This window comes from Raphanus sativus, chromosome 3 (assembly GCF_000801105.2).
Source record: "Raphanus sativus cultivar WK10039 chromosome 3, ASM80110v3, whole genome shotgun sequence".
NCBI classification, from domain to species: Eukaryota; Viridiplantae; Streptophyta; class Magnoliopsida; order Brassicales; family Brassicaceae; genus Raphanus; species Raphanus sativus.
In genome coordinates, this window is record NC_079513.1 from 22,284,303 (window position 1) to 22,311,455 (window position 27,153).

General features: G+C 34.4%; 4 protein-coding genes across 4 annotated transcripts; 2 read left to right on the forward strand and 2 right to left on the reverse strand.

Moving 5' to 3' along the window:
• Window positions 1–1,669: 1,669 nt before the first annotated feature.
• On the reverse strand, window positions 1,670–5,899 carry LOC108847180 (uncharacterized). The gene is given in 4 exon segments (XM_057005030.1): window positions 1,670–4,166; window positions 4,607–4,819; window positions 5,486–5,511; window positions 5,654–5,899. Coding segments are annotated over 2 exon segments (2,343 nt in total). The 5' UTR covers window positions 4,774–4,819; window positions 5,486–5,511; window positions 5,654–5,899; the 3' UTR covers window positions 1,670–1,990.
• A 4,715-nt stretch (window positions 5,900–10,614) lies between these two features.
• Window positions 10,615–12,450, reverse strand: LOC130509470 (putative 4-hydroxy-4-methyl-2-oxoglutarate aldolase 3). Its single transcript, XM_057005505.1, has 2 exons — window positions 12,280–12,450; window positions 10,615–11,337 (listed from the first exon to the last, which is right to left on the reverse strand). Exon 2 carries the CDS (start codon window positions 11,293–11,295, stop codon window positions 10,795–10,797), a length of 501 nt encoding a protein of 166 aa, XP_056861485.1. The 5' UTR covers window positions 11,296–11,337; window positions 12,280–12,450; the 3' UTR covers window positions 10,615–10,794.
• Window positions 12,451–14,322: 1,872 nt separating this feature from the next.
• LOC130509259 (probable WRKY transcription factor 2) lies at window positions 14,323–20,008 on the forward strand. The gene is made up of 5 exons (XM_057005032.1): window positions 14,323–15,087; window positions 17,570–17,971; window positions 18,044–18,933; window positions 19,015–19,173; window positions 19,242–20,008. Exons 2-5 carry the CDS (start codon window positions 17,624–17,626, stop codon window positions 19,765–19,767), a joined length of 1,923 nt encoding a protein of 640 aa, XP_056861012.1. The 5' UTR covers window positions 14,323–15,087; window positions 17,570–17,623; the 3' UTR covers window positions 19,768–20,008.
• Window positions 20,009–20,874: 866 nt separating this feature from the next.
• Window positions 20,875–25,735, forward strand: LOC108847890 (peroxisome biogenesis protein 5). The gene is made up of 15 exons (XM_018621258.2): window positions 20,875–21,139; window positions 21,264–21,392; window positions 21,504–21,642; window positions 21,960–22,153; window positions 22,367–22,624; window positions 22,941–23,060; window positions 23,249–23,410; window positions 23,694–23,875; window positions 24,067–24,301; window positions 24,399–24,483; window positions 24,589–24,698; window positions 24,779–25,003; window positions 25,090–25,155; window positions 25,267–25,361; window positions 25,444–25,735. Exons 1-15 carry the CDS (start codon window positions 21,020–21,022, stop codon window positions 25,520–25,522), a joined length of 2,199 nt encoding a protein of 732 aa, XP_018476760.2. The 5' UTR covers window positions 20,875–21,019; the 3' UTR covers window positions 25,523–25,735.
• Window positions 25,736–27,153: the final 1,418 nt, after the last annotated feature.

Genomic DNA, 27,153 nt, shown 5'->3' on the forward strand with positions numbered 1-27,153 from the left:
GGGGATGGATTGTACCTTAAACAAGTTTTAAAATTTGTTTAAGAAAAACATATTGAGACGCATATCGTATATCATGTTTTACCAACTAAAGCTTTTTAGAGGTTTGCAGAATAAGCTAGATAGATACCAAATTCAAACCTTGCATTTTATGGATTTGATTGTTTGTGTATATTTTGTTCGTATGACTAATGATTAACTATTTGCTAATAGTTAGTCATCCATTATTACGAAAATGATCAATTTGTGTACAATTAATCCAATTTTTAGCGTAACATATTAAAAAGATAAAGAGAGTTTTTTTACCAAAAAAGATAAAAAGAGTTGTCTAAGTTGTTCAAAATTTTTGTTTAATTAAAAGACCACGTTTTAGGAATTTATAGTTACATTTGTTAAAAAGAATATAGTCTATTACTTACCAAATTTAAGTATCGCTCATGTCGATCAAATTTCTCTGAGTCAGATAACAATCTAATACTTCATTAATATATGTCGGCGCCTAATCTAAAATCAGCCTAAAGGCCTCCTGCACTAATATACAATCTGTCAAGTTTAGGCATGCACTAATGTGACGTTATATATGGACTCTTATTACAAAAATTTAAATCAATCAAACAAGATACAGATTGTTTTATTTTTTCCGTCAAATCTAAATGCTTTTACACGTTGACAAAACTTTCAACTAGTCTTTCTATTTTAAAATCATAATAACTTTTTCCAAAACGGTCAAATGTTTCACAAAACATGTTAATAGCAATTTAGGAGCTAGTGGCTTTTCACAAAATAGAATGATTGCACTTGAGAGTTTTTATCAAACAGGAAAGGCCAATTCAGAGATTAGGACCAACATTGCCTTTCAGTATGAGTGGACATATATACCTATTTTGATATGAGAGTCTCTCTCAGAAAAAAAAATTTACATATATATAACTGCAAAATTTATTTTGTTTTTAACCATTATTCTACACAAGAGAGTGCTCAAACTTTGCAATAGATCTGTAAGTCACCAATTAGGTAGTTGTGCCGACATCAAACAAGATTAGAAAATAGTGCCCATCTGATCTCATATCTATTTTGTTAATCTGAAGAGTCAACCAAAATCCTCTAGAAATTAGCTTTAAAACTCTTGAGGCCTTAAGCATCTCCAATATTAATCTACATGCAATATTATGTACATTCGTAAATGTGTACATAAATATACATGTGGTAAATGTGTACATCAATTAACATGTAAAACAAAAGAAGGCATGGAGTGCATATGATAATGAACAAATGATTTTGGCAATGCGCATGCAATATATATAGCCGTTGTGGTTGTACTTTATACATATATAGATCCAGTATTCAGTAATGTATTCTCCTTATTTTATATAAAATTGCTTGTAACAAGAAAACAGCTCATCATCACCAAATACAACTCTCTCTTTATAGTTGTTATTCACAAAATCTTTCCCCATCTAATTTGGGTGACATTGTTTACACTCAACAGGTTACATCTATATAGCTGTATAATCAACTTTTTTATATGTTCACTTTAAAATAAGGAATTAGTGAGACAAGAGAAAATAAATTGCGTACACATAATGCATGTCATGACGGTGCCATGATCTTGACTACCTCACATAATCTCAACCACATATATAAAATATATCTACAGAAAAAAAAAGAATCATGATGTTAAGTCATGTATACTTTTTATTCAAAATGCGGTTCCATAACATAATAATAAACATTTTATATTTATATATCACCCCTTTTTGAAACCAGTTTGAACAAAAGTGGGGTCATTTACCGTAGTGGCGTTTCTCAATATGCTTACAGGTAGATTCAAAGCGAACTTATATCTCACCATTCTTTTCATAGCAGCCTCTTGAGATTCTTCTCAACCTCTTAATTAGAGAATCATGGAATCTTGAGGTTGAATGGTTGAGGAGATAACTTCTTTAAGATCTTTCAAGGATAGGAAGAAACTGCTGGAGTTGATCAGTAAATGTCATGGAGTGTTGTAAAAGCTTGCGCTGGTGTTGAAATACAAACCACTTCCACCATAAGGACGATGAAGATGGGCATAAGGAGACACTTGTTGTTGTGTCTTGGAGAGATTTTGAAACTGAGAAGTTGGTTTTGGAATTGAATTTTCATGTGAGGTCTCTTCTCTTTGGTTAATAACCATCAAATCCTTTCCCATTAGCCGCAACACTGGACCGGAGTTTGAAGGAAGCGCAGGAGCAGACTTACTCAAAAGATCTTGATGGATCATATTGTGTGGTGGTGGTGGTTGCCTAAATGTTGTATCTTCCAAAGCATTCTCTTCTCTCTGGCAACAACATGACTGATCATTGTCAGTGGTGACGATGTTACTTAGACTAAACGTCTGCGTTTCAGGAGCTGCAAAGTTTGAAACTGCTGAAACAGGTGATTCTGACAAGTTCTTGTCAGTGATCAGATCAAGCTGATTATAGCAAGTTTGGACCTGGCAAAAGTTTCCATGATTCTCGGTTGCAGTTGCATCAGTTCCCATGTCCCAAGGACTCTCTAGAAATGATCCAGGAGGTCCTGGAATAGGAATGGGATCAACCTCCATGAATGAGCTTCCTCCTGGTTCTTCAGTGTCAAAACCAGTTGTCTCGTAAACCATGCTTTCAAACTCAGCATCTGTTTTCTCCAACATATCATCACCATCTCCTTTGTTGTCACCACTCTCTTCCCAGCTATCAGTATCATTGTTTTCACCACTAGTTGAAGGACTCGAGCTTAGAAAGACCTTATCCCCATCCCAATCATCATAATCTGCCAGTTCACGTTCTTGAGTCATCTCAGACTCCCATCTCCCTGAATCTTCATCTTCATCCTCTGAAACATCAAACCTCCATGCTTTCTTTAACTTCATAACTCCCTTATCCACAGGTTTAGGACATCTCAAGGGATTTGCCACAAATCTCCCTTGGCTCTCCCCACAGCTTCTCCATGAGCTTTGACTGTTAACTGCCTCGGATAAATCAGTACTCACATGACTTGGACCTCTCAACACAAGAGGATCTTCTGACAATGAATGCCCATTCTCACAAATGCCTCTGTCTTTCTTACTTCCATTCCTTGAAAGACTATGTTTCCTTAGCATCCTATGCTGACTTGTCCCTGGAGTTTCTGACCTCTCCATGCCTCTACATTCTTCAGAATACCCTCTTCTATACATCTGTTACACCAAGTGACTTTGTTAAACAATGTAATTATTATTTATTTTATTTCAAGAAATCAAGAATGTATGCATAAGTTTTACCTCTGAAGCATTGCCTTCAAGTCTTTTCTTACAGCTTCTGTAACTCCCTTTACCTCCACTAACATTTTTCTTCTCATTGACAGTTTCATGCTCTCTTGATGGACCAGAAGAAGCTTTCTCATTAACCTCAGATATAATCCTAAGTTTTTGGCCCTTAGCATCAATGTAAACAGGTCCAACGCCAGCAGCAAGCTTCTTCTCTTTGTAGGAAACTTCAGGCTTATTATTATTATCAGAGACAACCTGGTTAGAGTAGCTTGAGATCACAGCCCACTTTGTTCCATTTCTTCTATCAAGTTCTTCCAGTGTGCATCCTTTTGCAGAAGCGTAGATATCAACCATCGTTTTAACTTTCAACCGTGGCTTGTTGTTCCTAGGCTTGTTTGGCTTACTAACTGGCTGCTTACCCGAGTCAACAGACAGACACTGATCGATATGTGCATTCAAAGTGGTGTTAGAAGCAGATGAGAAGGTTTTGCAGATGGGACAAGTTCTCAAAGCCATAGATTCTGAAGCCGAAAAGAGACAACCCTGATCTTCTTTTGGTGCAATATCCACACAAGCTCCAGGTTTCACTACTAACCCACACTTCTTTCTCGGAGTCTTGTTGAGCATAGTGACTTGTGTTTTGGATTTTGAACCATTCTCAAAGCCTTGTTTAGTCGTCTCTGCTGATGCATGATGATTAGAGCCAAGTCTTTCTAACTTTCTCTTGCAGCTTATGGTTTCAACTCGAGTTTTGGTTGGCTTCTTGGATGATGAAACTTCAGGAGGCTGAATAGGTGGCAATGGATCACTTAAGCCATGTTTCAAACAAAGTTGCAGACTTGTTGAGGAGAAAGGCCAGCTTTTATGAATGTTCTTGGTCCGGTTACTAAATGCATAATCTCTGCAAAAACCATCATGAAAACCAAAAAGTCTTCAATTAGTAGGTACATAACAACCAGACAAAACAAAGGTACAGACTTTGTAAAGAAAAGCTTCTGAGAGACAAGACACAACAAAGATGAGATAAGCTCACATGGTATGGACCAATGGATCAAAGAAAAGTAATAGAAATAGTCAACACTCAATAATAATACCATTTTAAGCTCCACAATGACCCAGAAGGTGAAAGAGATAAAAGTTTTTTTTTTCTTAGCATTGGAATCTGACCCATTAAGAAAAATTTAATGGATGGTAATAAAAGATCTATCTAATATGATCAGACTCATTAAGAAAACTTGACTTTGCATAAAACAATGGTGAAGAAAGAAACTGATGACTTCTTCTTCTCCATAAAACAAATCAGAGAAGAAAAAAAAAGGAATTAAAACTTATAAGATTTACCTGATGGAGAAAGTGGAAAGATGTGATTGACCTAACTCATCACTAGTCTTGTCCAGATGCAAGAAATGAGAAGAAGATAGATCATTTGGAGAGCCTTCATCAGTAGATGATGGATAAGAACATTTGATTGTTCCACTGTTACTATTCACACCCCTGCTATTCCTCATAACATCAGATCTCTTATAGTGTCAAATTTGCGAAAGCCAATGAAACCTGCAAGTGTTGGAAGGAATGTTTTTTGTATATTCTTTCAGTTTGAAGAAAACCTCATAAGAGGAAAGTTGAGAAGATATTTCTAGAAAGAAAAAAAATTACTATTATTATTTCATGTGAAGAAGAGAAAACAGAGAATAAAATTAAGATTCGTGGGTGAGATTTTAAAATATCTAAAGGGGTCTAAAGAAACATGAACAGTTAAAATAATGAATTTTTAATCTAGAAATTTTCAATTTCCCCTAAAACAATCAGTTTCCAGTTTGATTGGAATGTGTTATTTTATGCAATGAATCACATGAAAGTCAAGACATCACAACAAGAGATGAATAGACTGATATTGTAGATATCCCCAAGGATGAATTTAAACAAGCATGGGTGTCCTATATACCAAAGATCATTGAGTTTGTTTTCTCAGAAAATGTTGACATGAGAGAAAAAAAACAAGACATGGAAAGAAGATAACCAAAACAATGAAAAACAGTTCCAGGGAACGAATCACTACTTGTGTATGACAGAAAGAAATAAAACCACAGAAAATTTGAGATTTAACAAGAAATCTGGGGATAAAAATCAAGGAACAAATCAAACCAAACCCTTTTTATAATGCCAAGAAAGTACTTTTGATCATAAAATATCTGAACTTATATATATATACATGCATACCTGTTTCCAAGAATATAAGTTTGGATCTACGAAAAAAAATCAACAAAGATTCAAAAGAAAGTAAGAACAAGAAACAGTAAATCAGTGGTACAATAACAAAACATAGAAGTAGGAGAAGAAGAAGAAAGAGTTGTTCAGAGTTTTATAAAACACTAAATACACACAAACCTTTAGAATTTACAGGATTGATTATTTCAAAAATGGTTTTCTTGGCAGAAGAAAATATTTTCTTAGAGAGAGAGAAAGAGATGAACAAGAACCACGCACTAGCACATCAAAGAGGTATCAGGTTCCCTAAGTAATAAATATACACAGTATTTCATAAAATAATCTAAAGTTAGAAAATAAAAACGTTAAAGTAGAAAAATGAAAATAAATTTTGTTTGTTTCCTCGTCTCTTTTCCTTTGGTCTGTCTGGAAGTGAGCTGTGTGAATTCCTAAACCGTTTTGAAAATTTTAATCATTTTAAGCATTGGTCCTAACTATTTTTTATATATATTTTAAATTGTCCACCTCTGAACCTGAACTGAACGAAACACTAGAGGCTAATATTTAATTTATTGTGCGTTTTAGTAACTGGTTTCTCTACCACTTTTTATATACAAATTGTAATTGTTTCTTCAAATTTAACTTACAATGTACAAAATATAAATATTTATCAAATTTAACTTATAATTAAGAATACTTTTTCTTTTTAAATAATTATAAAAAATTCCGCTGTCTTATGAATATGGGAGAAACCAATGTTTTTAGACGATGGTTCGACCATTAGAAAGCAAATCAGATAGTAATAACTAAGATATGGGTTTGACTTAACATCAGTTTTGGGACCAAGTCTTTGAGAAATTTTTATAGGATTAAGGAAATTCTTAAATTGACGAGACAATTTATGAACCAATGATGATTCTTGAACATCCATCATTAGGTGATGGCTCCACATGACATTTACGACTATATTTTTCTTGATATCACCATGAAATTATATGGGAACTAAAGCCCTTTCTCAAAAAAAAAAATTACATGGGAACTAGTTAAGACTCCCAGCTGATATAGTCCAAAGTATATAACCGGTTTTAAGATTTATGGAGTTTGAAATAATTATAAATTTTAGATAAAATGATTCGTACATATATAACATTTAAAATCAATTATAAGCCAAATTATTTCCACATATCATTCACATAAATTTTAGGTACCAAATTAATGTTTCATCTCGCTATTCCTCAAATCGGTCCTAATAACATATAGAACAAACGAATGGTCATCATTTTCAAGGTAATGTAGATGTGTTGTCCCGAAGATTTGCTGAGGCTCAAGTAAAAAAAAAAAGATTATCTGACTGGTCTAAGAATTATGAATCAAAATAAATGAAAAACGTTGATTGTGATTCGAGGTAGCTAGAGGAGAATCGACGACCCCATATGTTAGTTCAGTGTGCTTTCTAAATTTGAAAGAAAGAAAAAATATATATAAAGAACATGGTGTCCGACTGTTATAGAGAATAAACCAGAGTTTTGAGAAGAAGAAAAAACGATCCAATAGCTCGAAAAGCTTGATAGATGCTCGTGTGTTTGAATAAAAAAAGATAAACTTTTCTTTTTTTCACGGTAGATATTATAGAACTGAATCCTTTTTTTGTGGAAAATAATAGAATATCTATAGAGATTACATGATCTTGGCTTGTGACTCGGGATGCCTGGTGACCTGAATAGCTGGATCTTTGAGTACGCTACGTGAATCATGACAACAATTGTGACATTTACATTAGCAATTCAATTGTCATGATGTTTTTGTAGCTATATAAATAATATGTGTTAATTCTATAAAAATATAGTTTGGTAAAAAAGAAAACACACACGCTCATAGGTATATCTTAGTCTATATCTTAGCATTAAATAGCATTAAAAATTATAAGAGAGGAAGAAGTTGTTTCTTAATTAAGATAAGAAAATCATGTATCTTAGTGTACATGTCATGAAGATATTGATTAGAAGAAAAGTGGAGAGATGAAAGATTGTCTCATTCTCTTTCTCTTATTTATTTTTCTCTCATTAAGATACAATTAAAGTATCTACCTATAAACATACTCTTAATATGGAAGCAAGAAGAACTTTTACCTGGTCCATAAGGTATAAACTATGAGATATACACCTTATAAGTTGTTGATATAACCATGGCTGAACCGGATGAACTAGGAGCTACAATCAACCCTCAAGAGTACTCAATGAACAATCCTGATCAAAGATTCAACATTTGTTATTTGTAATGCAGTTAACAGCCATAGTGGACATGAATATCTGGGTTTTAAAAATATTCGTAATCCAATCTGTTTTATTTGAGTATTATTTATCCGATCTTGCGTTCTGCGGCTATTTGGATATTCGATGTTCAAGTGTCCGGAAAATTTATATTTAATTGAATACCTGATTTGATCAATATAAATTAAAATTAAAAATCTAAAAATAATATAAATAATAATTTTTTATTACAAAAATACTTTTTCAAAACTCTAATAACTAAAATAATTAATTTAATAAATAAAGTATTGTAAAACTTACATAAAATATTTGTATATATATAACAAATCGGATCGAATACGCTCATAAATATATTAGTATTTGTAGTTTTCTTTGTATTCTATATACGAATATTTTATATTATTATTTGTTTTGTTTCAAAAAATTATAGATATCCCATTTTTCAGTTATAATCAAAATAAATAACGAGTAAAATCAATTTTATAAATATTTTCTTCACCTTTTATCATTGCACTGTTAGGGAAATTAAGTAAAATCATTAACTAAAATAGGTTTTGAAGTGTCATTTTGTGGAAACGTAAAGGGCAAAGCAAATGAGGATTTTAGTCAAACATCATTTTCCTCATTAGTCATGTTCCACATGCCCTATGGACTTACTAGGAGAGGTCCCATTCTTCCTTCGCTCACGTCATTTCGTGAATGAAAATTTTTTGTAAACAAAAGAGTTAAACCCGGGTCAATGATGACACAAGCCTAACCCCCGGGTGGAGGTATAGCCTACGGATAGACCCTCTCCTGGGCATTTAAATGAGTCGAAAGCAATGGACCCATATCCGTGTGGCCAGTGGGAATCGAACCCGGGACCGTATTGAGGCCGAAGTTCTCTCAAGTACCACTAGGCTAACCCCACTGGTTCGTGAATGAAAATTTGAAAAGCAAATAAACAAAACAAAACAAAACAAAATGAACATATATGGTGTGTAGAAGTTATTTATTTTTGTTTAGAGTATCCTCCAAAAATAAAAAAGTTTAATTTCATTTGATAGAATATCAATATGTATTTTTCAAAAAAAAAAAGAATATCAATATGTATGTTTTGTTCTGTGGTTATGAGAAAGTAGGTATTGTGTGTATTGATAACATACTGAAACATATATAAGATTTGATTTAAAAGATTTGATTGTTACATATTATACTTAAAAAGTAAAACTGGAATGGGAGGAAAAAACCATTTTAGCAAAAAAAAAAAATGGGAGGAAAAACCAAAGGAATTAGAGAAAATATGTAAAGTCACATACGTTAAATTATGAAATTAGCATGGCGATAGTGTGGTCTGTCTAACTTTATATAATGCTTTTTATTTATTGTGAACATATATATACACAGCTTTAATATATAAAAATCAGGCTTGAATAATACTACTTTTGTTGAATTTATCTTTACACTGCTCTTTTGGGAAACACCGAATTTTATTTTGCTAACGGGGAGCACCGATATTCCGTACGATGTATGTGGGTCGAAAAATGAGTGAACCGAGATTAACGTGACAAATAATCTGATCCTATTTTGGTTAGGTATGAAAATAATTTAATTTTGAGATAAAATTCATTGAACTATTCCAATTTCATTAAGGTAGTTGGTCCACCACGATATGTACTCTTCCAAATTTCCATATATCATAAATTCAAATTCAAGTATATGGTACGGTCTCATTCATGCTTGTCTATTTAACTCAGAATAACCAAAAATCACTACAATAATTTACACAGTTAATAATGAAAGATGTACTGGAAGATGTCAAATTCTTTGGTATAATGCGATTGTTAACCGAAATGCAATTATATAAGAAGATAATCCTTTAGAAAAGGGAAAAAAAAAAGAATCTTGTGTATACGCATGTGTTTGACCTATAGATCTCTATTAAATTCATTCATAACCTCTTGACGAAAAAACTATGATTATATCAGGACAAATTAGTTTTGGTGGTAAAAAATTACGGCTGCAACTACTATCATCTGGGTTTAATTAACTTGTATTTGAAATGATGTTTTACGCCAAAAATGATACTAGCGCCGGTTGATCATGGATCTTTTTTTTTGATCATCGATCTGAAAAAAATATTTGGTCGAAGGTCAAGACACCTTCTAGTAAATAGAAAAAACTATGATTGTTTAAAATTTAGAGCGACTTTTGTTATATCACATATCCAATCACACATCTTTCAAAAACCAAAGAACCGGAAAAAAATAACGAAGCGATACTACCTATATTTTTTTATATGATGTTTTTGAGAATATTTTTATTTCAATTTGTAAGATGTTATGTAATTTTTTATGTAAAATTTTTAAAACAATTATTTAAAATATTAAAATATAATATACATTTTTGTATTATTTATTCAGAATAGTAATAATTAATTATTTTGATTATTTTCTGTTGTAATCAAACACTTTTAACAAAAATAATATTTTTCTTAATTTGTTTTACTAGAACATTTTATAAAAAGAAACGTAAGGAATATTTTATTTCTCTTGGACTCGATTAAACCTTGTTGTCTTTTATATATAGTGTTCAACTTTGACAAAAAAAAAATAGTGTTCATAAAGCATAAGTATGTTGCCATAATGTTTCACAAAAATTAAACAGATTACTTAGAATTAGATACAGATTAGTACTATCCTATAGTTAACTAACCTTTGAACAAAAAAGAAAAAGTTAACTAACCTATTTTTAGAATGTTTGACTTGTATATTACATTCATTTCTTTAAGCCGATGGTAGTTCTTATAAAGTTATACCAGCTTCTCCTTTTCCATTTCTTCTGTCACATGTTTCACATATTTTCAAAAATAAAGAAATAAAAACAGAGAAGTAACAAAATAAATAAAGGTTTCAGCTCGTTTCGAATAAGAAAAAATAACAACATTTTGTAATTATTATATTGTTTCACAAATTGCAGAAAACGTTTTCATCTGAGAATATTAAACCGAATATTACTAATTCCACATAAACCAGCTCCAACAGTAATCTCTTAGCAGAAGAACATTCTGGATCAGACGGAGAGTTCGGTCTTGGAGATCAAGATACCATCACTATCAGCATAAAGCCATTCACCATCCCTAATCAAAGTCCCTCCAATATAAACCGGCACATTCTTCTCACCCTGACCTTTCTTACTAGACTTCAACGGGTTAGAACCCAATGCCCTAACCCCAACATCACAGTCATTGATCTCATCCACATCTCTAACGCACCCATTCACCAAAATCCCTACCCACCCGTTGTTCTGAGCTAACTGTCCGAGGTTTCCTCCAACAAGTGCGCACCTCATGCTTCCACCACCGTCTATAACTAAGACCGCGCCTTCTCCTTTTGTCTCTAGTTGGTTTCTGACTAGGACGTTGTCTTCAAAGACCTTGAGTGTCACGATTGGTCCGGAGAAGCATCTTCTTTGTCCATAGATCTTGAAGGTTGGTTGGAGAGCCCGTAGGTCTCCGTTTGATATTAGTTCTGCGTTGCTGTCACACGCTTCTGCTGTTGCAAATGCAGCCATGGGAGATTGTATTCACGCGTGTCGTGTGTGTGTGTGTGTGTTCTGTATTTGGAATCACAAGGGGTTAGAGTAATAACTGAAGAAGGATGACAATGGCAAAACAAAGAAAGCCTAGACAAGGGACCTTTTATTCATTAACAATTCGAATGATTCAAAGCTATCATTTTATTACTAAATTTTATTTTATCACGGACTCTAGAAAAACGCACTTAAAGCAGATGACAATAGCAACCACAAAGACTCACAAGTAAGTATTTAAAAGACTCACATCGAACAAAACAAAATCAGAATATATTGTTTATAAACAGAGTCATGTGAAACTCTTGGTATATAAAATTGTTTTAAAGCCATACATGGAAGGAGCTGAGATAATTAGATCAAATTCTCAGGCTCAAGAAAGTAGCAAGACTGAAATTGCAAACAACTTACTAAATGAAATCCTCTCTATACGATTCCTAACAGGGGACACTTCTAGAATCAAATGCATTACATGAATTGATGACGGTTTATTAGACTCTCAAGTCTAGCATAATGTTAAAATCCAAATGCTTTGCGGATTTGTTTACGAGGATTGAGCAAGAGGCTATATTAACAACAACAAACAAAAAGATTTATCTTCAAGGACAATATATCAAACGTTAAATCACTTAAAACAAGAAAAAAAAAACTGAAATCTCAAAAGTGGAATCTTTTTGGTTACAGTTAGGAAGCTATTAGATTTGAACCGTATATAACATGAACTCTTTCTATTTTTGTTCAAAGAACAATGCTCCAAGTTCATTTTATACGGCGGGAAAATAACTAAATTTTACTACTACACAACAGCTAATTCTAGCAGACAAGACTCATTTCTCAAGAGCAAAACATCAAATTCTTCACAGAAATAAACTAATTAATCTCAACACTGATCAACAAAACTGATCGGGAATTCAACAAAACTATACAAGGGAAAGTAGAAGAAGAAGAAGAAGAAAGAAAAATTACCAAGGAGAGAGAGAAGGGCTTCCAAATATTCTTAAACGGCGATTGTAATATACAAGTAAGTAACGGGTAAGATCAGCTTTCTCGTGTCAGGCTATCCAACGCACTGAAAGTTCCTCATAGAAACTTGTGCCATTACAGCCACTTGGTCTCCTATCGTGCCATTTACAGCCACTTGTGCACTGAAAATCTTTTCGTCGGGTCGGGTCGGGTCGGGTCGGGTCGGGTCATTGACCTTTTTTCAAGTAGTTGACTTTTGGTTCGCTCATCGGACAGTCAAAGCAAGTCTGTTGTTGGGTCAATCCCATATATTTTGTAATTTATTCAGGCATAATGGGCTTTAATGGGCTGGGTGTAAGATTATAAAACCCGTGTTTTGTCTTTCCATTAGTATGGGGCCTACTATAAAGGTAAGAACTGACAAGAAATCGGAGCCGTCGATCCTTTCCGTGTCTGAAAGTTCGTTTTACGGGCCCCACTAGAGAGAACAAAATACTTCACGCCACAGTCGTGCTTTGGCTGTCACATGAGTATTGTGTCACAGCTTTGTAACGTGATTTTTTGCGGGGAACAAAAGGAAAAGGAAAAAGAAAATAAAAACCATTAAAGGCTTGGTCAATGTCTCTTTTTGACCGGGTTTTTCGGAAAAACTGCCTATCAAATTTCCAATTAAATATTCAATTTAAGGTATAATGAATTATATTAAATGATTCTATTTTATTTATTGCAGCATAAACTAAAATACTTTTTTTTTAAAACTAAAATACTTCAATATCTCTATAACTCTATATCTCTATAATCTTTTGAGCCCGTAAGTTACGTAACCTTAAGCTTAAAGTACGTTAATTATCCATATTACTGCTACTTAAATTGTGTGTGTGTTAGTCAAAAAAAAAAAAAAAATTGTGTGTGTAGGGTTTATGACTTTTTGTAGACATAAATATTAACGTATCTTCAATATTTGTAAAGAATCTTTGTCGGGAGTTGTTTTGTTCGTTTAATGATTTTTTCAGTTTTCATGATCCGTTTATTATCACAGGACATATATCACATATCATCTAAGTATATTTGAGTCATTCTTTTTTCTAGGTAAGCAACCTCTAAATTGAATAATGTATCTTAAAAGTATCACCTGGAAAAAATGTATCTCCTGGATATGCTATATAATTTAAGATTACGTATGTTTTATCAAATCACATGCATGCATGTAAAATACCAATTTGAAAATAAAAGATCACATGCCTGATGCATGTATGAGAACATGTCAATTTCAAAATGAAACAGTTACACGTTTATTGATATAAGTCGAAAGATGTATGAAAACATGTCATTTCAAAACGAAACAATTTCAAAATGTACGTCTTTAATAATCGAGTAGTCGAGTAATTAATTCTTAATATAAGACTCAAAACATAAATTATTTAAATTGCTCAATTTTGTAACTGATTGACACAAACATATTTTGACATTTGGAAGATATTTAAATTGCTCATTGTTGTAAATGATCGACACAAACATATTTTGACTATTGATGTCAATAGAACGAGTGACAAATTTTCTAGTACATTAATCCACTCCTTTTTATTTTTTTGGTAAGACATTCCTTGTTTTGTTCTTGCCATGCTTCAATCAACTTGTTATCGTGGTAAGCCCAATTTCAAAGCCCTTTTTACAAAAAAAAAAAACTTATTACTTTGGTAACAATATTCTGGCAAAGTATTATCCCTTTGACTCAAATTTTATAGCATGGTTACTTACATACATAGACTACAAATAGCCTGCAGATAAGATTTGTTGTTCCAGAATTTTATAACAATGTGACACTTATGGTAAAAACACCAACCTGCTTTATATTTAACTTTTATTTGTTCTCCTCCACAAAGGATAATTTGGTTTTTCTTTTATCAGTTTCTGAAATTTCATATGTATCGAACCAATAGAATAAGAGTGCAATAATATAACAATAATTATCTTTTTTTCCTAATCCGACATGTGGCAGAATAAGTACTTTTGTCAATAATTTCCCGCTTTTAATAAATTTTTTTCCTATTAATAACCAAACCCGAAAAAAGAAACTGGAATAGTAAGTAATAAATGTTACAGATCACCTGCGCCACACCCCACGGTACATCGAACCTATCAGCCGACGATCTTATTCTATTAACCTCGATCAATCCACGTGGCATGTTTTTATAGGAGGGTTCAGTAGAGAGAAAACGTTTTGTGTAAACACGACTCACCATCTCCTTCATCATTCTCTGCAAAAAAAACTTTTAGCCTCGTCTTCTCCTTCTCCTCAGTAGCAATCAGAAAACAAAGCTCAAATTGTTTCGTAATCCTCTCTCTCTATCTCCTTTCTGTCTTCTCTTTTAACGATTTGTCTTTTCATATTAATTTAGTTCTATAAATTGGTTGATTTTTTTTAAATTGTTCTCGTTAGCGATGGTGAGAAAGCAACAGTGATTAATCTAATCATACTGTTGAAATCTTTGCTCCTTTGTCAATATCCATCGTCATTCTATTTTTGTGTAAACGAGAAAAAAACATATCTTTCTCGTTTTAGGAGAGAGAAAATTGTTTTTTTTTTCTTCTGGTTTGATGTGAAACTCAGAAGAACAGAGAAAAGAAGACGAAGGAGACAGGAATTGGGAAAAAATCTTTTGTAAGCCAGTGCTAAGTTCGGATCCGGGTCGGGTGGATTTTGTTTTTTTGTTGTCGAATCAGAGACGAAGTTGGCTGTTAGCGGCGGAACTGGCGATTTCCGTTTGCGGCTGTGACGGTGTTTCTGGCTCGTCGTCTTCAACTAATCAGGTAACCGTAAATGATCTCAATCTGTTTTGTCTTTTTCTAATTTATTGGTTTTTATTACATGCGTTTTAAAAATGTTTTGTCTTTAACTTAAATTCTGGAATTTGATTATGTTTTTTACAAAATAACTAGATTTTGACCCGCACGATGAAAAATTTCATTAATAATTTAATAAATATTTTGGTAATTTTTAAAGAGTGTGTATTTAAAATATTTTTGCATTTAAATCAGTGTTTTTAAATGGGAAAATCGCATAAAAACCCTGAAAGTGTCACTTACTCACACTTTAAATCCTAAAGTTTTTTCACTAACACTTTTAACCTCGAAAGTGACATTTCTGTCATAAAAAACCTTCAAACTAAAAAATTGACCTGTTTAACAGGTAAAAATGGCGATGTGTCGGTTTTTTTTTCAAAAAATATTTATTTAATTCATAAAATAAATATAAATTAAAGAAAATTCAGAAAATTAAATAAAAATTCAAAAAAATAAATAAAATTCAGAAAATTAAATAAAATTCAAAATAAATAAATAAAAATTCAGAAAATTAAATAAAAATTCAGAAATTAAATAAAATTCATAACATTAAATAGAATTTCAAAAATTAGTAAAAAAATCATAAAAATAAAATAAAATTCAGAAAATTAGAATAATAATCATAAAACTAACTAAATATCAGAAGTTAAATAAAGTTTCAAATAAAAAAATAACTAATATTAAACCAAAAGACAGAAATTAAATAAAAATTCATGAATTTCACAAATAACAATGTTTTTAACAACCATTAAATTCACATTTTAATCGTTTAAAAGTGAGTGTAATACAAGAATTATGGTATTTTCACTATTAAAATGCCAATTTGATGGTTGTTAAAAACATTGTTATTTGTGAAATTCATGAATTTTTAATTTTATGATCTTTTATTTAATTTATGTCTTTTGATTTAATATTAGTTATTTGTTTATTTGAAACTTTATTTAACTTCTGATATTTAGTTAGTTTTATGATTATTTTTTAATTTTCTGAATTTTATTTTATTTTTATGATTTTTACTAATTTTTGAGTTTTAATTAATTTTTATTTAATTTTATGAATTTTTATTTAATTTTCTGAATTTTTATTTAATTTTATTAAATTTTCTGAATTTTTGTTTATTTTTTTGAATTTCTATTTAATTTTCTGAATTTTATTTAATTTTTTGAATTTTTATTTAATTTTCTGAATATTCATTTAATTTTATGAATTTATATTTAATTTTATATTTTTTCTTTAATTTTTATTTATTTTATGAATTAAATAAATATTTTTTGAAAAAAAAATTGACAAATCACCTTTTTACCTGTTAAACAGGTCATCTTTTTAGGTTGGAGGTTTTAATGACACAAATGTCACTTCGGAGGTTAAAAGTGTTAGTGAAAAAACTTCAAGGTTTAAAGTGCGAGTATGTGACACTTTCAGGGTTTTTTATGCGATTTTCCCGTTTTTAAATTCAACCCGATTGTGATTATACCGGTTAATCCGGAGATCTGACAATTCAATTTAGGCTTTTAAAATATACATATTAAAAAAAATCACTAAAACCCGAGAATAACTGATTGAATTGATGGATGACCGATATGTAATCTAATTGGATTTAAATTGTAATAGTTTCATAATTTGTAATCTTATAATCCAAATTTTAAAGTTCATTATTTTGCAATTTATGAAATTATAACGTTTCTACAAAATTTTAAAGAGAAAATGATATATATAAAATAACTAAGATTAATTATTGTATTGTTTGGAAACATTGATAGTAGTATAAAATATATTGTTTGGAAACATTGATAGTAGTATAAAGAAATAAATATATTGTTTGAAAAAATGGATAATATTATAAAGAAAGGAACATTAGTGATTTAATGTAGGTTTAACTATAAAGTATAAAGGTGTATTTAATTTAAAAACTTACAAAATAAATGTTAGGTCCAACAAAATGTTTCTGTTTTAATAAGATAGATGATCTGTTTAATTACCTCCTTAAGTTTTTTTTTTTGCTTACAGTCTAGTTTAAAACTGTACTGTAGTTTGACGTTGTCCTATTGTTTTATTCTCTTTTTTAATCTTCGTGATTCGATCATTTGTTTCTGCTATAAAATTATATACTTGAATTTCATGAGGTTCCATAAAAGTAGATTAACGCGTGAAAGAGAAAAAAATATTTTTTATTAATTTCTTACATTTTCCATCTTTAATGATTTGTTTTGTCGACTCTGAAAAAGACAAAAGGATTAAACTTTGAAAAATCTTTCTTGACCAAAGCAACATAAATTTGATTCTATATCTTAGTTTTTAAGCTCACTGGTTCACTTACAATAGTTGTGTTACTTAGCTTGTTTAATGTATTGTTTAATACTAGAAGTTGACTGAGAATGTTCATGTCTTCAAATATATTCTGAGGTTTGTGATTGTGACTGTCTTTTTTAAATCTTCTATAATGTCTCAGGAGTTTCATCTCAGTTTAGGCAAAGAGACTCAGTAAAACTTGTTGGATCTTTAAATGTCTGGTTTTGAAGAAAACGTGGCTGTAATGGGAGAATGGGTTCCTTGTAATCCTAGCTCGAAACGTGTTCTTGAAAGAGAGCTATCTTTGAATCATGGCCTTGTTAATCGTCTAGAAGAAGAAGAAGAAGACACTAGTGGTAATAACAAGAACGTTTCACGAGGTGGTGGTTTAAGAGAAAGAATCGCTGCTCGTGCTGGATTCAACACTCCGAGGTTAAACACTGAGAACATCCGCTCTAACACCGATTCTAGTCTTCGCTCTCCTAATTGCTTAACCATCTCCTCTCCTGGCCTTAGCCCTGCAACGCTCTTGGAGTCTCCTGTTTTCCTTTCTAACCCATTGGTAAAGCTGCATAGTTGTTTCCTTTTTCTCCATCTTATTATTATTGAAACTTAATTTCTTTGACATTTGCAGGCTCAACCGTCTCCAACTACAGGGAAATTCCCATTTCTTCCTGGTGTTAACAGTAGTAATGGATTGTCTGCTTCTGATAAAGAGAAAGACGAGTTCTTCGATGGCATTGGAGCATCATCATCATTCACATTCCATCCTGTTTCAAGACCCTCTTCCTCTTTCTTCCACGGCGCAACGGAGATGATGCCAGTTGATTATGGTAACTACAACAACAGTTCTTCTCATCATCAGTCCCCGGAAGAAGATGTCAAACTCGGTTCTGAGCAAAGTGGCTTGAAGAGGAAGACATCTGATGCCACAACAAACACCAACGACCATCAGGAAGAGGAAGAAGGAGAAGAAGAGCAAAGAGGTGGTGATTCGATGGCTGGTGGTGGAGCACCTGCAGAGGATGGATATAACTGGAGGAAATACGGACAAAAGTTGGTTAAAGGAAGCGAGTATCCACGAAGCTATTACAAGTGCACAAACCCGAGCTGTCCAGTGAAGAAGAAGGTGGAGAGATCAAGAGAAGGTCACATCACTGAGATTATATACAAAGGAGCTCATAATCACTCCAAGCCTCCTCCTAACCGCCGCTCCTCCGGAACGCAACTAGATGGAACCGAACAGCAACAGCAGCAGCAGCAGCAGCAGAGAGATAACTCTGCAACGTGGGTTAGTTGTAATAACACTCAACAACAAGTTGGAAGCAATGAGAACAACTTCGAAGAAGACGGAAACCAATCTGGATCGATTCAAGCTCAAGAGTCAGGTGATGTGATTGTGGTTGATGCTTTGTCAACACTCTCTAATGATGAAGATGAAGATGATAGAGGGACTGATCATGGTAGTGCTTCTTTGGGATACGATGGATGTGGAGGAGGAGATGAATCCGAATCGAAAAGAAGGTTATCTTTATCTTCTTTAGACACAGATTCATCGATCTAAACATCTGTTCTGAAAAAAAACGTTTTGTTTTTTTTCATTAGGAAACTTGAGGCTTACGCAATAGAGATGAGTGGAGCAACAAGAGCTATACGTGAGCCAAGAGTCGTTGTGCAGACAACGAGTGATGTTGACATTCTCGACGATGGCTATCGCTGGAGAAAGTATGGTCAGAAAGTTGTCAAAGGAAATCCAAACCCGAGGTTTCTTACAAAACTCATTAAACACATTGGTCTCTAACGTGCTTTACAAGCAAGGTTTCTTTTTGTAGGAGTTACTACAAATGCACAGCTCCTGGATGTACGGTGAGAAAACACGTAGAGAGAGCTTCTCATGACCTCAAATCCGTTATAACCACTTACGAAGGCAAACACGACCACGACGTCCCCGCCGCACGCAACAGCAGCCACGGCGGCGGCGGCGGTGGAAACGGTAACAGCGCCGCTCAAACCAACCATTACCAAGAGCCTCCACGTGGAAGATACGTCAGAGAACAGCTCAACCAGTCTTCTCAGTTCGGACGTCCGTTTAGCTTCCAGCCGCATTTGGGTCCTCCTTCCGGTTTTGCGTTCGGTCTAGGACAAACCGGTTTTGGTAATCTTTCGATTCCTGGTTTAGCGTTTGGTCAAGGGAAATTACAGGGTTTGACTCACCCGTCGTATATGATGAGTCAACAACCGGGTGGGATGAGTGAAGCGATGATGATGCAGAGAGGGATGGAGCCTAAGGTTGAACCGGGTTCGGAAACGGGACAGTCGGTATATAACCAGATAATGAGTAGATTACCACAGATTTGATAATTTTACTCTCTTTATCTTTTGGCATTTGGTTGATGCTTATCATAATTTTTAATTTCTTCTTAAATTTATTGGTTTGAAACTTTGGGGGAAGGTTAAAGGCTGATACCATTTCCATCTTTCGTGTGGCCTTTTGTTGTTATCTTCATAAATTATACAAGCTAGTAAGAGATGAGGAAAAATAGTTATATTTATAGATGCAAAAAAATATTATATGATAATGTTTAGATACTACTTACTCTATCTTCCATCTAGAGTAAAGGACTAGTGAGTAGTGACTAGAAACCACGGTGATGATATTGAAACTTAGGAAAGAAAATACAAGATACATTTCTGCATTGCGGCAAGATATTGGTAGAGCACTCTGATTCTGCTATTAAGCATTTTGATGGCACTATATGTACCCCGGTAAGATGAGCAGCCACTGCATTACATACCAACGAGTACTCAGCGAAAATTCAGAAGGAAATAAGTATGAGAGACACAAGGCTCACACTGAGTTGAGATGTGCAACATGGTCGACTGATATCCTTAATGAAGACCAATCAATAATTTTTTTTTTTTGAAAAGTCAGTAAAGATTAAATACTTAATATTTAGAAACGCTGAAAATACATAGACCTATACTAACATGCTCACATCAGAGATCATCAATGTAGAATCACAGAACCATGTGTCGAGCGACATATGATCACATGATTCACATCTGTATTTTCCACACCAGTTAAGGAAGTAGAGACTTGGAGTAACTAAAAGCATACCACTTTCATAAATACTCACTGGGAGAAGACAGAAATTATTTGCAAATTGCAACAAAATATCGAATTCATTCATTTTTAATAAAAAAAATAAAAAATATTATTTGCAAACTGCAACAAAATGTTGAATGCATTCATTTTTAATGATTGGAAAAATAAAAAAATACTATATGCAAATTGCAAGAGAGTAGATATTAAAAATATTATCATTCACAAAAAATACAGTTTTCACAATGGATAATAATAAAGTAATTTTTTTTTTCTTCGCAAAATAAAAAGAAATATGCGTTGGTGAGCCTAAAAATGTGTGTGGTGTGGATAATATATAAAGAAAAACTAATATTAAATAACAACGAAGCTGTGGCCATATCAGATTAGTCCAAAATAATAGACACACCGCCCACGAGAGAAACGATAGATTTGGGATTTTGGGGAGAGGTGATCAGAGGACGGACGGAAGAAACCAATACTAATTAGACTCATCTGACAGACAAGATGGCGATGAGAGACCTTGTCAACGGCGGAGCAGCCTGCGCAGTTCCCGGCTCCTCTTCTTCCTCCAACCCTCTCGGTGCTCTCACCAACGCCCTACTCGGTTCCTCTTCCAAAACTCAGGTTCAGCTTTCCTCATCCATTTTTTCATGCTCTGATTAAACTCGAATTGGATCTTCATTCTTCAATTGAGGTTTAGATATTACGTAATCTCTGACTTTGATTTGCTGATTTTTGGTGGGGGCAGGAAAGGCTCAAGGAGATACCTAATGCAACCAGTTCAGGTCCTGGGCCACAGTTCTACTCTCAGGACCAACACTTAAGCTCGCTTCCTGGTTCTGAGTTGGATCAGCCTCTTCTCCAGCCCGGTGCTCAGGTTTTATTAATACTCTCCAAAGTTCTACTCTTTTTTTTTTTATATAATTCTGGTATTGGCACTGATTATCTAAGCCTATGTGATGTGTCTGCCAATTTTCTCTTCCATCAGGGCTCAGAGTTCTTCCGTGGCTTCCGCTCTGTAGATCAGAATGGTCTCGGTGCTGCTTGGGATGAAGTTCAGCGTGGTGCTGGACCTATGCCTCCCATGGGTCCTATGTATGAGCCTCCTCTCCAGCCCACTTTTGAAGGTTTGTCATTGTTATTATCATATTTTAACTCTTATTTCTCTCTACCACATGAGACGGGTACAAAATGGATTTTGATATTACGGGGTTTGATGTTGAATATGAATGGTAACATCTTCAGTCCGCAAAGTAAACATCTTTAGTTGTTGGAAGAAATGCAGTGAAAAGTATTAGCTACATGAAATAAAGTTGCTTACTCAAAGTTTAATCAACTTCTCCCAGGATGGTCGTTTCGTGTTTATTGTTTATTGCATTTGTCAAAGTGACTTGGTGTCTTGTGCTTGCTTAAAATTTGTTTTTTTTTTGTTTTTACATTGCAGGACCCCCGCAGAGAGTCTTGTCTAACTTTCTGCATTCGTTTGTTGAGAGTAGCCGTGGTGGCATTCCCTTTCGTCCAGCACCTGTCCCTGTCCTGGGATTGTCACAGAGTGACAAACAGTGTATACGTGATCGTAGTAGCATAATGGCCCGGCATTTTTTTGCTGACAGGGGAGAAGAATTTATCAATTCTCAGGTTTGCTGCTTGCCTGATAGTTTTATGTAACTGCATCATTGTGTTTTAGAATGAAAATGAGCCTCAGGGATTTTGTTGAGAATCATTGCTTGTTTTACTTGTTATGTCTTCCTTTTCGAGGTGTGACTAAGCTTTTTATGTTCTCTTTTGGTGTATTTTGCACTTTTTCTCAGTTTTGTTGGCTGCTTATATTGTTCTCCGTTGTTTTTATAGGTAAATGCGTTACTGTCATCGTTAGATATTGATGATGGCATTCAAACTAGAGGTCATATTCCTGGGAGATTTCGGGAGCTAGATGATTACTGGAATGAGTCTCAGGCTGTTACGAAACCTGGTTTACATCCTGCGGATAATTGGGCGGCTGAATTTGACCAGCATCAGCATGGTATGAATCATGGGGGTCCTGACGCATGGGTCAACTCTTTTGAGCAACAACATGGTGTGAATGGGTGGGCCACCGAGTTTGAGCAGGTACATTTTCCTTCAATTGTTTGATATGTTCTATTTGAATGTCCACACCAGACTCATATTTAACAAGCTTGCAATTAGTATAATAGAATATCGAGGACTCATATTTTTGGTTGAGTATAGGCTTTGCTTTACTAGTTCCCAGGGTATAGTTGTTCAAATGCCTGAATCTGTTGCAACTTTTCTTTGTGATGTTATCAGTCCATCAGAGTTTGACTCGCGTTTAATTGAACAGCACTTTAGCTTTCTCATATTTTTTCAGGTTCTGAAAATTGTTGGCGCTCATCCTTTTCCTTTTTTTTCTTGATTTTTTTTGAAGGGTCAATCTCAACTGATGTCAAACCAAATGAGAAGTATGAATATGCAAAATTTAGCTGCAATGGAGCAAACTCGTAAGCTTGCTCATACACTGTCTCAGGATGGCAATCCGAAATTTCAGGTTGGTGATGATAGTTTCAGTAAGTAAGTTTGTAGTAAACTGTACTATTGGATGCCAAGCTGTTCTGATTTCCTTATTTCCACTGCTGAGAACTTCTGAGGCGATGTTTTGCAATTAAGGATGATGTGCTGAGCTGCTCTCTTGAGATTTATCTGAAAAGCTTGGCAAAATGTGTTTGGTGAATGCAGAATTCAAGATTCCTTCAATTTGTTTCAAAGATGAGCCGCGGTGAACTCATTATGGATGAGAATGAGGTCAAGCCTGGACCAGCCCCAGGGGACTGGACGACTGAATATGAACAGCAGTATCTGGGGCCGCCAAGTTGGGCTGATCAATTCGCCAATGAGAAAGTATGTTTTTGCTTAGGGTCTACTCGCTACTGATATCACCCTAGTGCAAATTGATTTAGTGTTACTCCTTTCTTGCATAGCTTAGTGCTGTAGTCAATCTCCTTCATTTTCTATTTTAGAAATGCAATGTAGTGGAAAGGCGGAGCGTAGATTTCTCTGTACACTTCTTTCCAGTGAAATGGTTCCTTATTACTTAAGAGAATATGATGTCTCTGACATGGTAGCAAGTATAACCACCATCTTGCATTTAACGTAAGTTTTTATTTCATTTTGGTGCGTGTAGCTTGCACGTGGACCAGAACAGTGGGCTGATGAGTTTGCTTCCGCGAACCGACAGCAAGAATCGGCTGAGGACCAATGGGTTAATGAGTTTTCGAAGTTGAATGTTGATGACTGGGTAGATGAATTTGCTGAAGGGCCCGCGGGTGGGAGTTCGGCTGATGCATGGGCAAATGCTTATGATGAGTAAGTCCATTATTATTTAGTTGATCTATAATAAGTTCTCTTTTTCGTTGTGCTTGAGCGTTCACAAAAATTTAACAATCGAATAATATTATGGTCCCTCTCCAATTCCATCCCTTGATCTTTTTACATCATTTTGGTTCCATGCATCTTGGACTTTTAAGTCCATCTAACCAACGTCTCTGCCTCTTCAGGTTTCTGACGGAGAGAAATGCTGAAAAACAAAATAGTGGTGTCTACGTCTTCTCTGACATGAACCCTTATGTGGGTCACCCTGAACCTATGAAAGAAGGGCAGGAATTGTTTCGCAAAGGACTTTTGAGTGAAGCAGCGCTTGCCCTAGAAGCTGAGGTTATGAAAAATCCTGAGAATGCCGAAGGTTGGAGATTACTTGGAGTCACACACGCAGAGAACGATGACGATCAACAGGTTATTCAGATTATTTTTTTGCATGAACCGTTGTTTACCCATGGCACATAAATAAAGAAGAAGAGGTTGCTAAAATCTGTTAATACTGTGGTTACAGGCAATAGCTGCAATGATGCGGGCACAGGAGGCTGATCCCTCAAATCTAGAGGTGCTTCTTGCGCTTGGTGTGAGTCATACCAACGGTCAGTGCCTGTAATCTAGCAATATGTGTTTGTTTTTGTAACATTATCTTGTTGCTTACGTTTTTTAATTAGTGGTGACTAATATGTTGTACTCTGTAAATACAGAGTTGGAGCAAGCAACTGCTTTGAAGTACTTATACGGATGGCTGCGGAATCACCCCAAATATGGATCAATCGCGCCTCCAGAGCTTGCTGATTCCCTATACCATGCTGATGTAAGTGCTCTTGTAAATTCTGCGCGGTTGGATCTCATCTCATAGTTGTATTGAAACACTACTTCTCCATGTATGAACAGATTGCTAGATTATTCACTGAAGCTTCTCAGATGAATCCTGAAGACGCCGATGTGCATATAGTGTTGGGCGTTCTCTTCAATCTGTCAAGAGAATTCGATAGAGCAATAACTTCCTTCCAAACAGCGTTACAGTTGAAACCAAACGACTATTCTCTTTGGAATAAGCTTGGAGCAACACAAGCTAACAGTGTCCAGAGTGCTGATGCCATATCTGCTTATCAACAGGTAAACTGTTCGATGCACAGAACTCAATGCTTCTCCAAATCTCATTGTTTCTCTTACTGTTTAATTGTCTGTTTCTCTACTGGCAGGCTCTGGATTTAAAACCTAATTACGTTCGTGCTTGGGCAAACATGGGGATCAGTTACGCAAACCAGGTTCGTGTTCTTGATAACTTGTATCAGAAGTAAATGCTTGATGTATGTTTTTTGGACTGGAACTAACGTGAGTTTGGTATGCTATTGTGTAATATATCTAAAATGTAACAGGGGATGTACAAAGAATCAATCCCTTATTATGTTCGTGCCCTTGCGATGAATCCTAAAGCCGATAACGCTTGGCAATACTTGAGACTCTCGTTAAGGTATGTATCAAAAGCTTGTGAACAAGAAAAATCTATCAATGTCGTTTGAAACTTTTCTAAGTTTTGTTAAAACTTTCTGTAGCTGTGCGTCAAGACATGACCTTATCGAAGCTTGTGAGGCAAGGAATCTGGATCTCTTGCAGAAAGAGTTCCCGCTTTGAGTAGAGAAGCTAGACGATTCAGACCTTAAAGTCGGAGTGGTCCTTACCGGTTAAACAATCGATTTCTTTTACGGGAACTTGATATAATAATAAAAAAGATTACTATTACATTCGTAATGTTGTAGATATACCAATACATGATTTATGTAGAGGTAAATGTATAACACTGAAGTGCTAATAATAATGCTTCAAAAGCATATCATTTCCAGTTTTGATGATTAGTCCTGCTGTTTTCTTCTGGTAAAACCGGATTTTCTTTATCCGAAACTCGTGTGAGTGATCAGAGTGTTTACAGAATTTCACTGAGAAATAAAATAAAATGTGGTGCGATGTTGACGTTTAGATGAGAAAAAAAATGTAAATATCAGCTGTATCAGAATTGCGCTTAATGATTGCTAGTCTTTGTCTTGAAAAGTGAATATGGGTGGACTAGCTAGTTGCATACTTAACGTAATGATTTAATAGGTCCTCTATGGACCTAAACCTAAAAGACCATAGAGGTAATCATCAAAAAGTAGGAGAAGGAAGAAGGTAGAGGACCATAAACATAACGAAATAATAGGTTACTTTTTCATTTAGGACGTATCCGGAATGGGTTGCGGAATGAGACGCCCATATACACCGTGTCCTCGACGAATTGTCTTGTAGGAAAATGCAGTCTCTTCGACGATATCATCGTCTCAAGACCTAAGAAAGCCTTATTAGAAAAAATTATAACCTTTGATTCTCTGAACGGAGAATTGGGAGAAGTGTCCAACATTGAAGCGCCTTCGCTTTGTGTATTGTTTTTACCGGATCGCAGAATTGTGTTTAACCAACATGTCAAAAGAAATTGTGCGTATGCCACACAATAGGTAATAGATTTTTTTTTTGGTGAGGAAATAGATGTTTTGTCCTTGTTGTTGAATTTGTTGTGTGTGCTCGATCGCTCGAGCTTGTAGACAGGAGTGCTAAGCCACTCCCATGCTTTAAGCGTACCCACGACAACGAGTCACTTGCAATATAAACACCACAATAGGCAATACTTATACCCTTTTTTTTTTTTACCCTTTTTTTGAAACACAGGCAATACTTATACCTATCTTGTTCCACAAACGTTTATTTGCTTGCGCGCGCACACATGTTATATATTTTTTTTTTGCGTAGAGCATACACTAAAGTATGCTTTGCAAAGCCGTGTAGCCATTCGTTCTGTTAATTTTGCAATTTTTCTTTTACATTCTTCTATGGAACTGTAGATACTATGTTTTATCACAGTATTCAGACCTGTTGCAGAAAAAAAAATTCACAGTATTCAGACGAAACATTCACAGATTATTCAACCCGTTGCGTACAGCCTAATGGAAGTAGCTGTCGCAATAATATTGATAGCCAATGAAACGATAACTAGCATAGTAGTGTTACAGTATGGTTCTGACCAACTAACTCATCACGTGCTTCGTAGGGTTCTAACTATCTAACACTCTATAGCCGTCGCAGTCTTACTCTATACCTATAGCTGATAAAAGTACGTAGCTACAGTTCCTGAAGTATCTTATTATTTTTCTTACATTATAAAGATTTGTGACTGATGAAATGCGGATATATATTTGTTGAAGACTTTTTGTAGTGTCAATGATGGAAAAGGAACT

What these genes read in the sequence shown, in the direction of transcription:
- LOC130509259 (XM_057005032.1), top strand. Translation starts at nt 17,624, where the DNA reads ATGTCTGGTTTTGAAGAAAACGTGGCTGTAATGGGAGAATGGGTTCCT. An exon ending in TTTTCCTTTCTAACCCATTG is followed by an intron (nt 17,972 to 18,043) that starts GTAAAGCTGCAT and finishes TGACATTTGCAG; the next exon opens with GCTCAACCGTCTCCAACTAC. An exon ending in AAAGGAAATCCAAACCCGAG is followed by an intron (nt 19,174 to 19,241) that starts GTTTCTTACAAA and finishes TTCTTTTTGTAG; the next exon opens with GAGTTACTACAAATGCACAG.
- LOC130509470 (XM_057005505.1), bottom strand. Translation starts at nt 11,295, where the DNA reads ATGGCTGCATTTGCAACAGCAGAAGCGTGTGACAGCAACGCAGAACTA.
- LOC108847890 (XM_018621258.2), top strand. Translation starts at nt 21,020, where the DNA reads ATGGCGATGAGAGACCTTGTCAACGGCGGAGCAGCCTGCGCAGTTCCC. An exon ending in TTCTCCAGCCCGGTGCTCAG is followed by an intron (nt 21,393 to 21,503) that starts GTTTTATTAATA and finishes CTCTTCCATCAG; the next exon opens with GGCTCAGAGTTCTTCCGTGG. An exon ending in TGGTGTGAGTCATACCAACG is followed by an intron (nt 24,484 to 24,588) that starts GTCAGTGCCTGT and finishes CTGTAAATACAG; the next exon opens with AGTTGGAGCAAGCAACTGCT.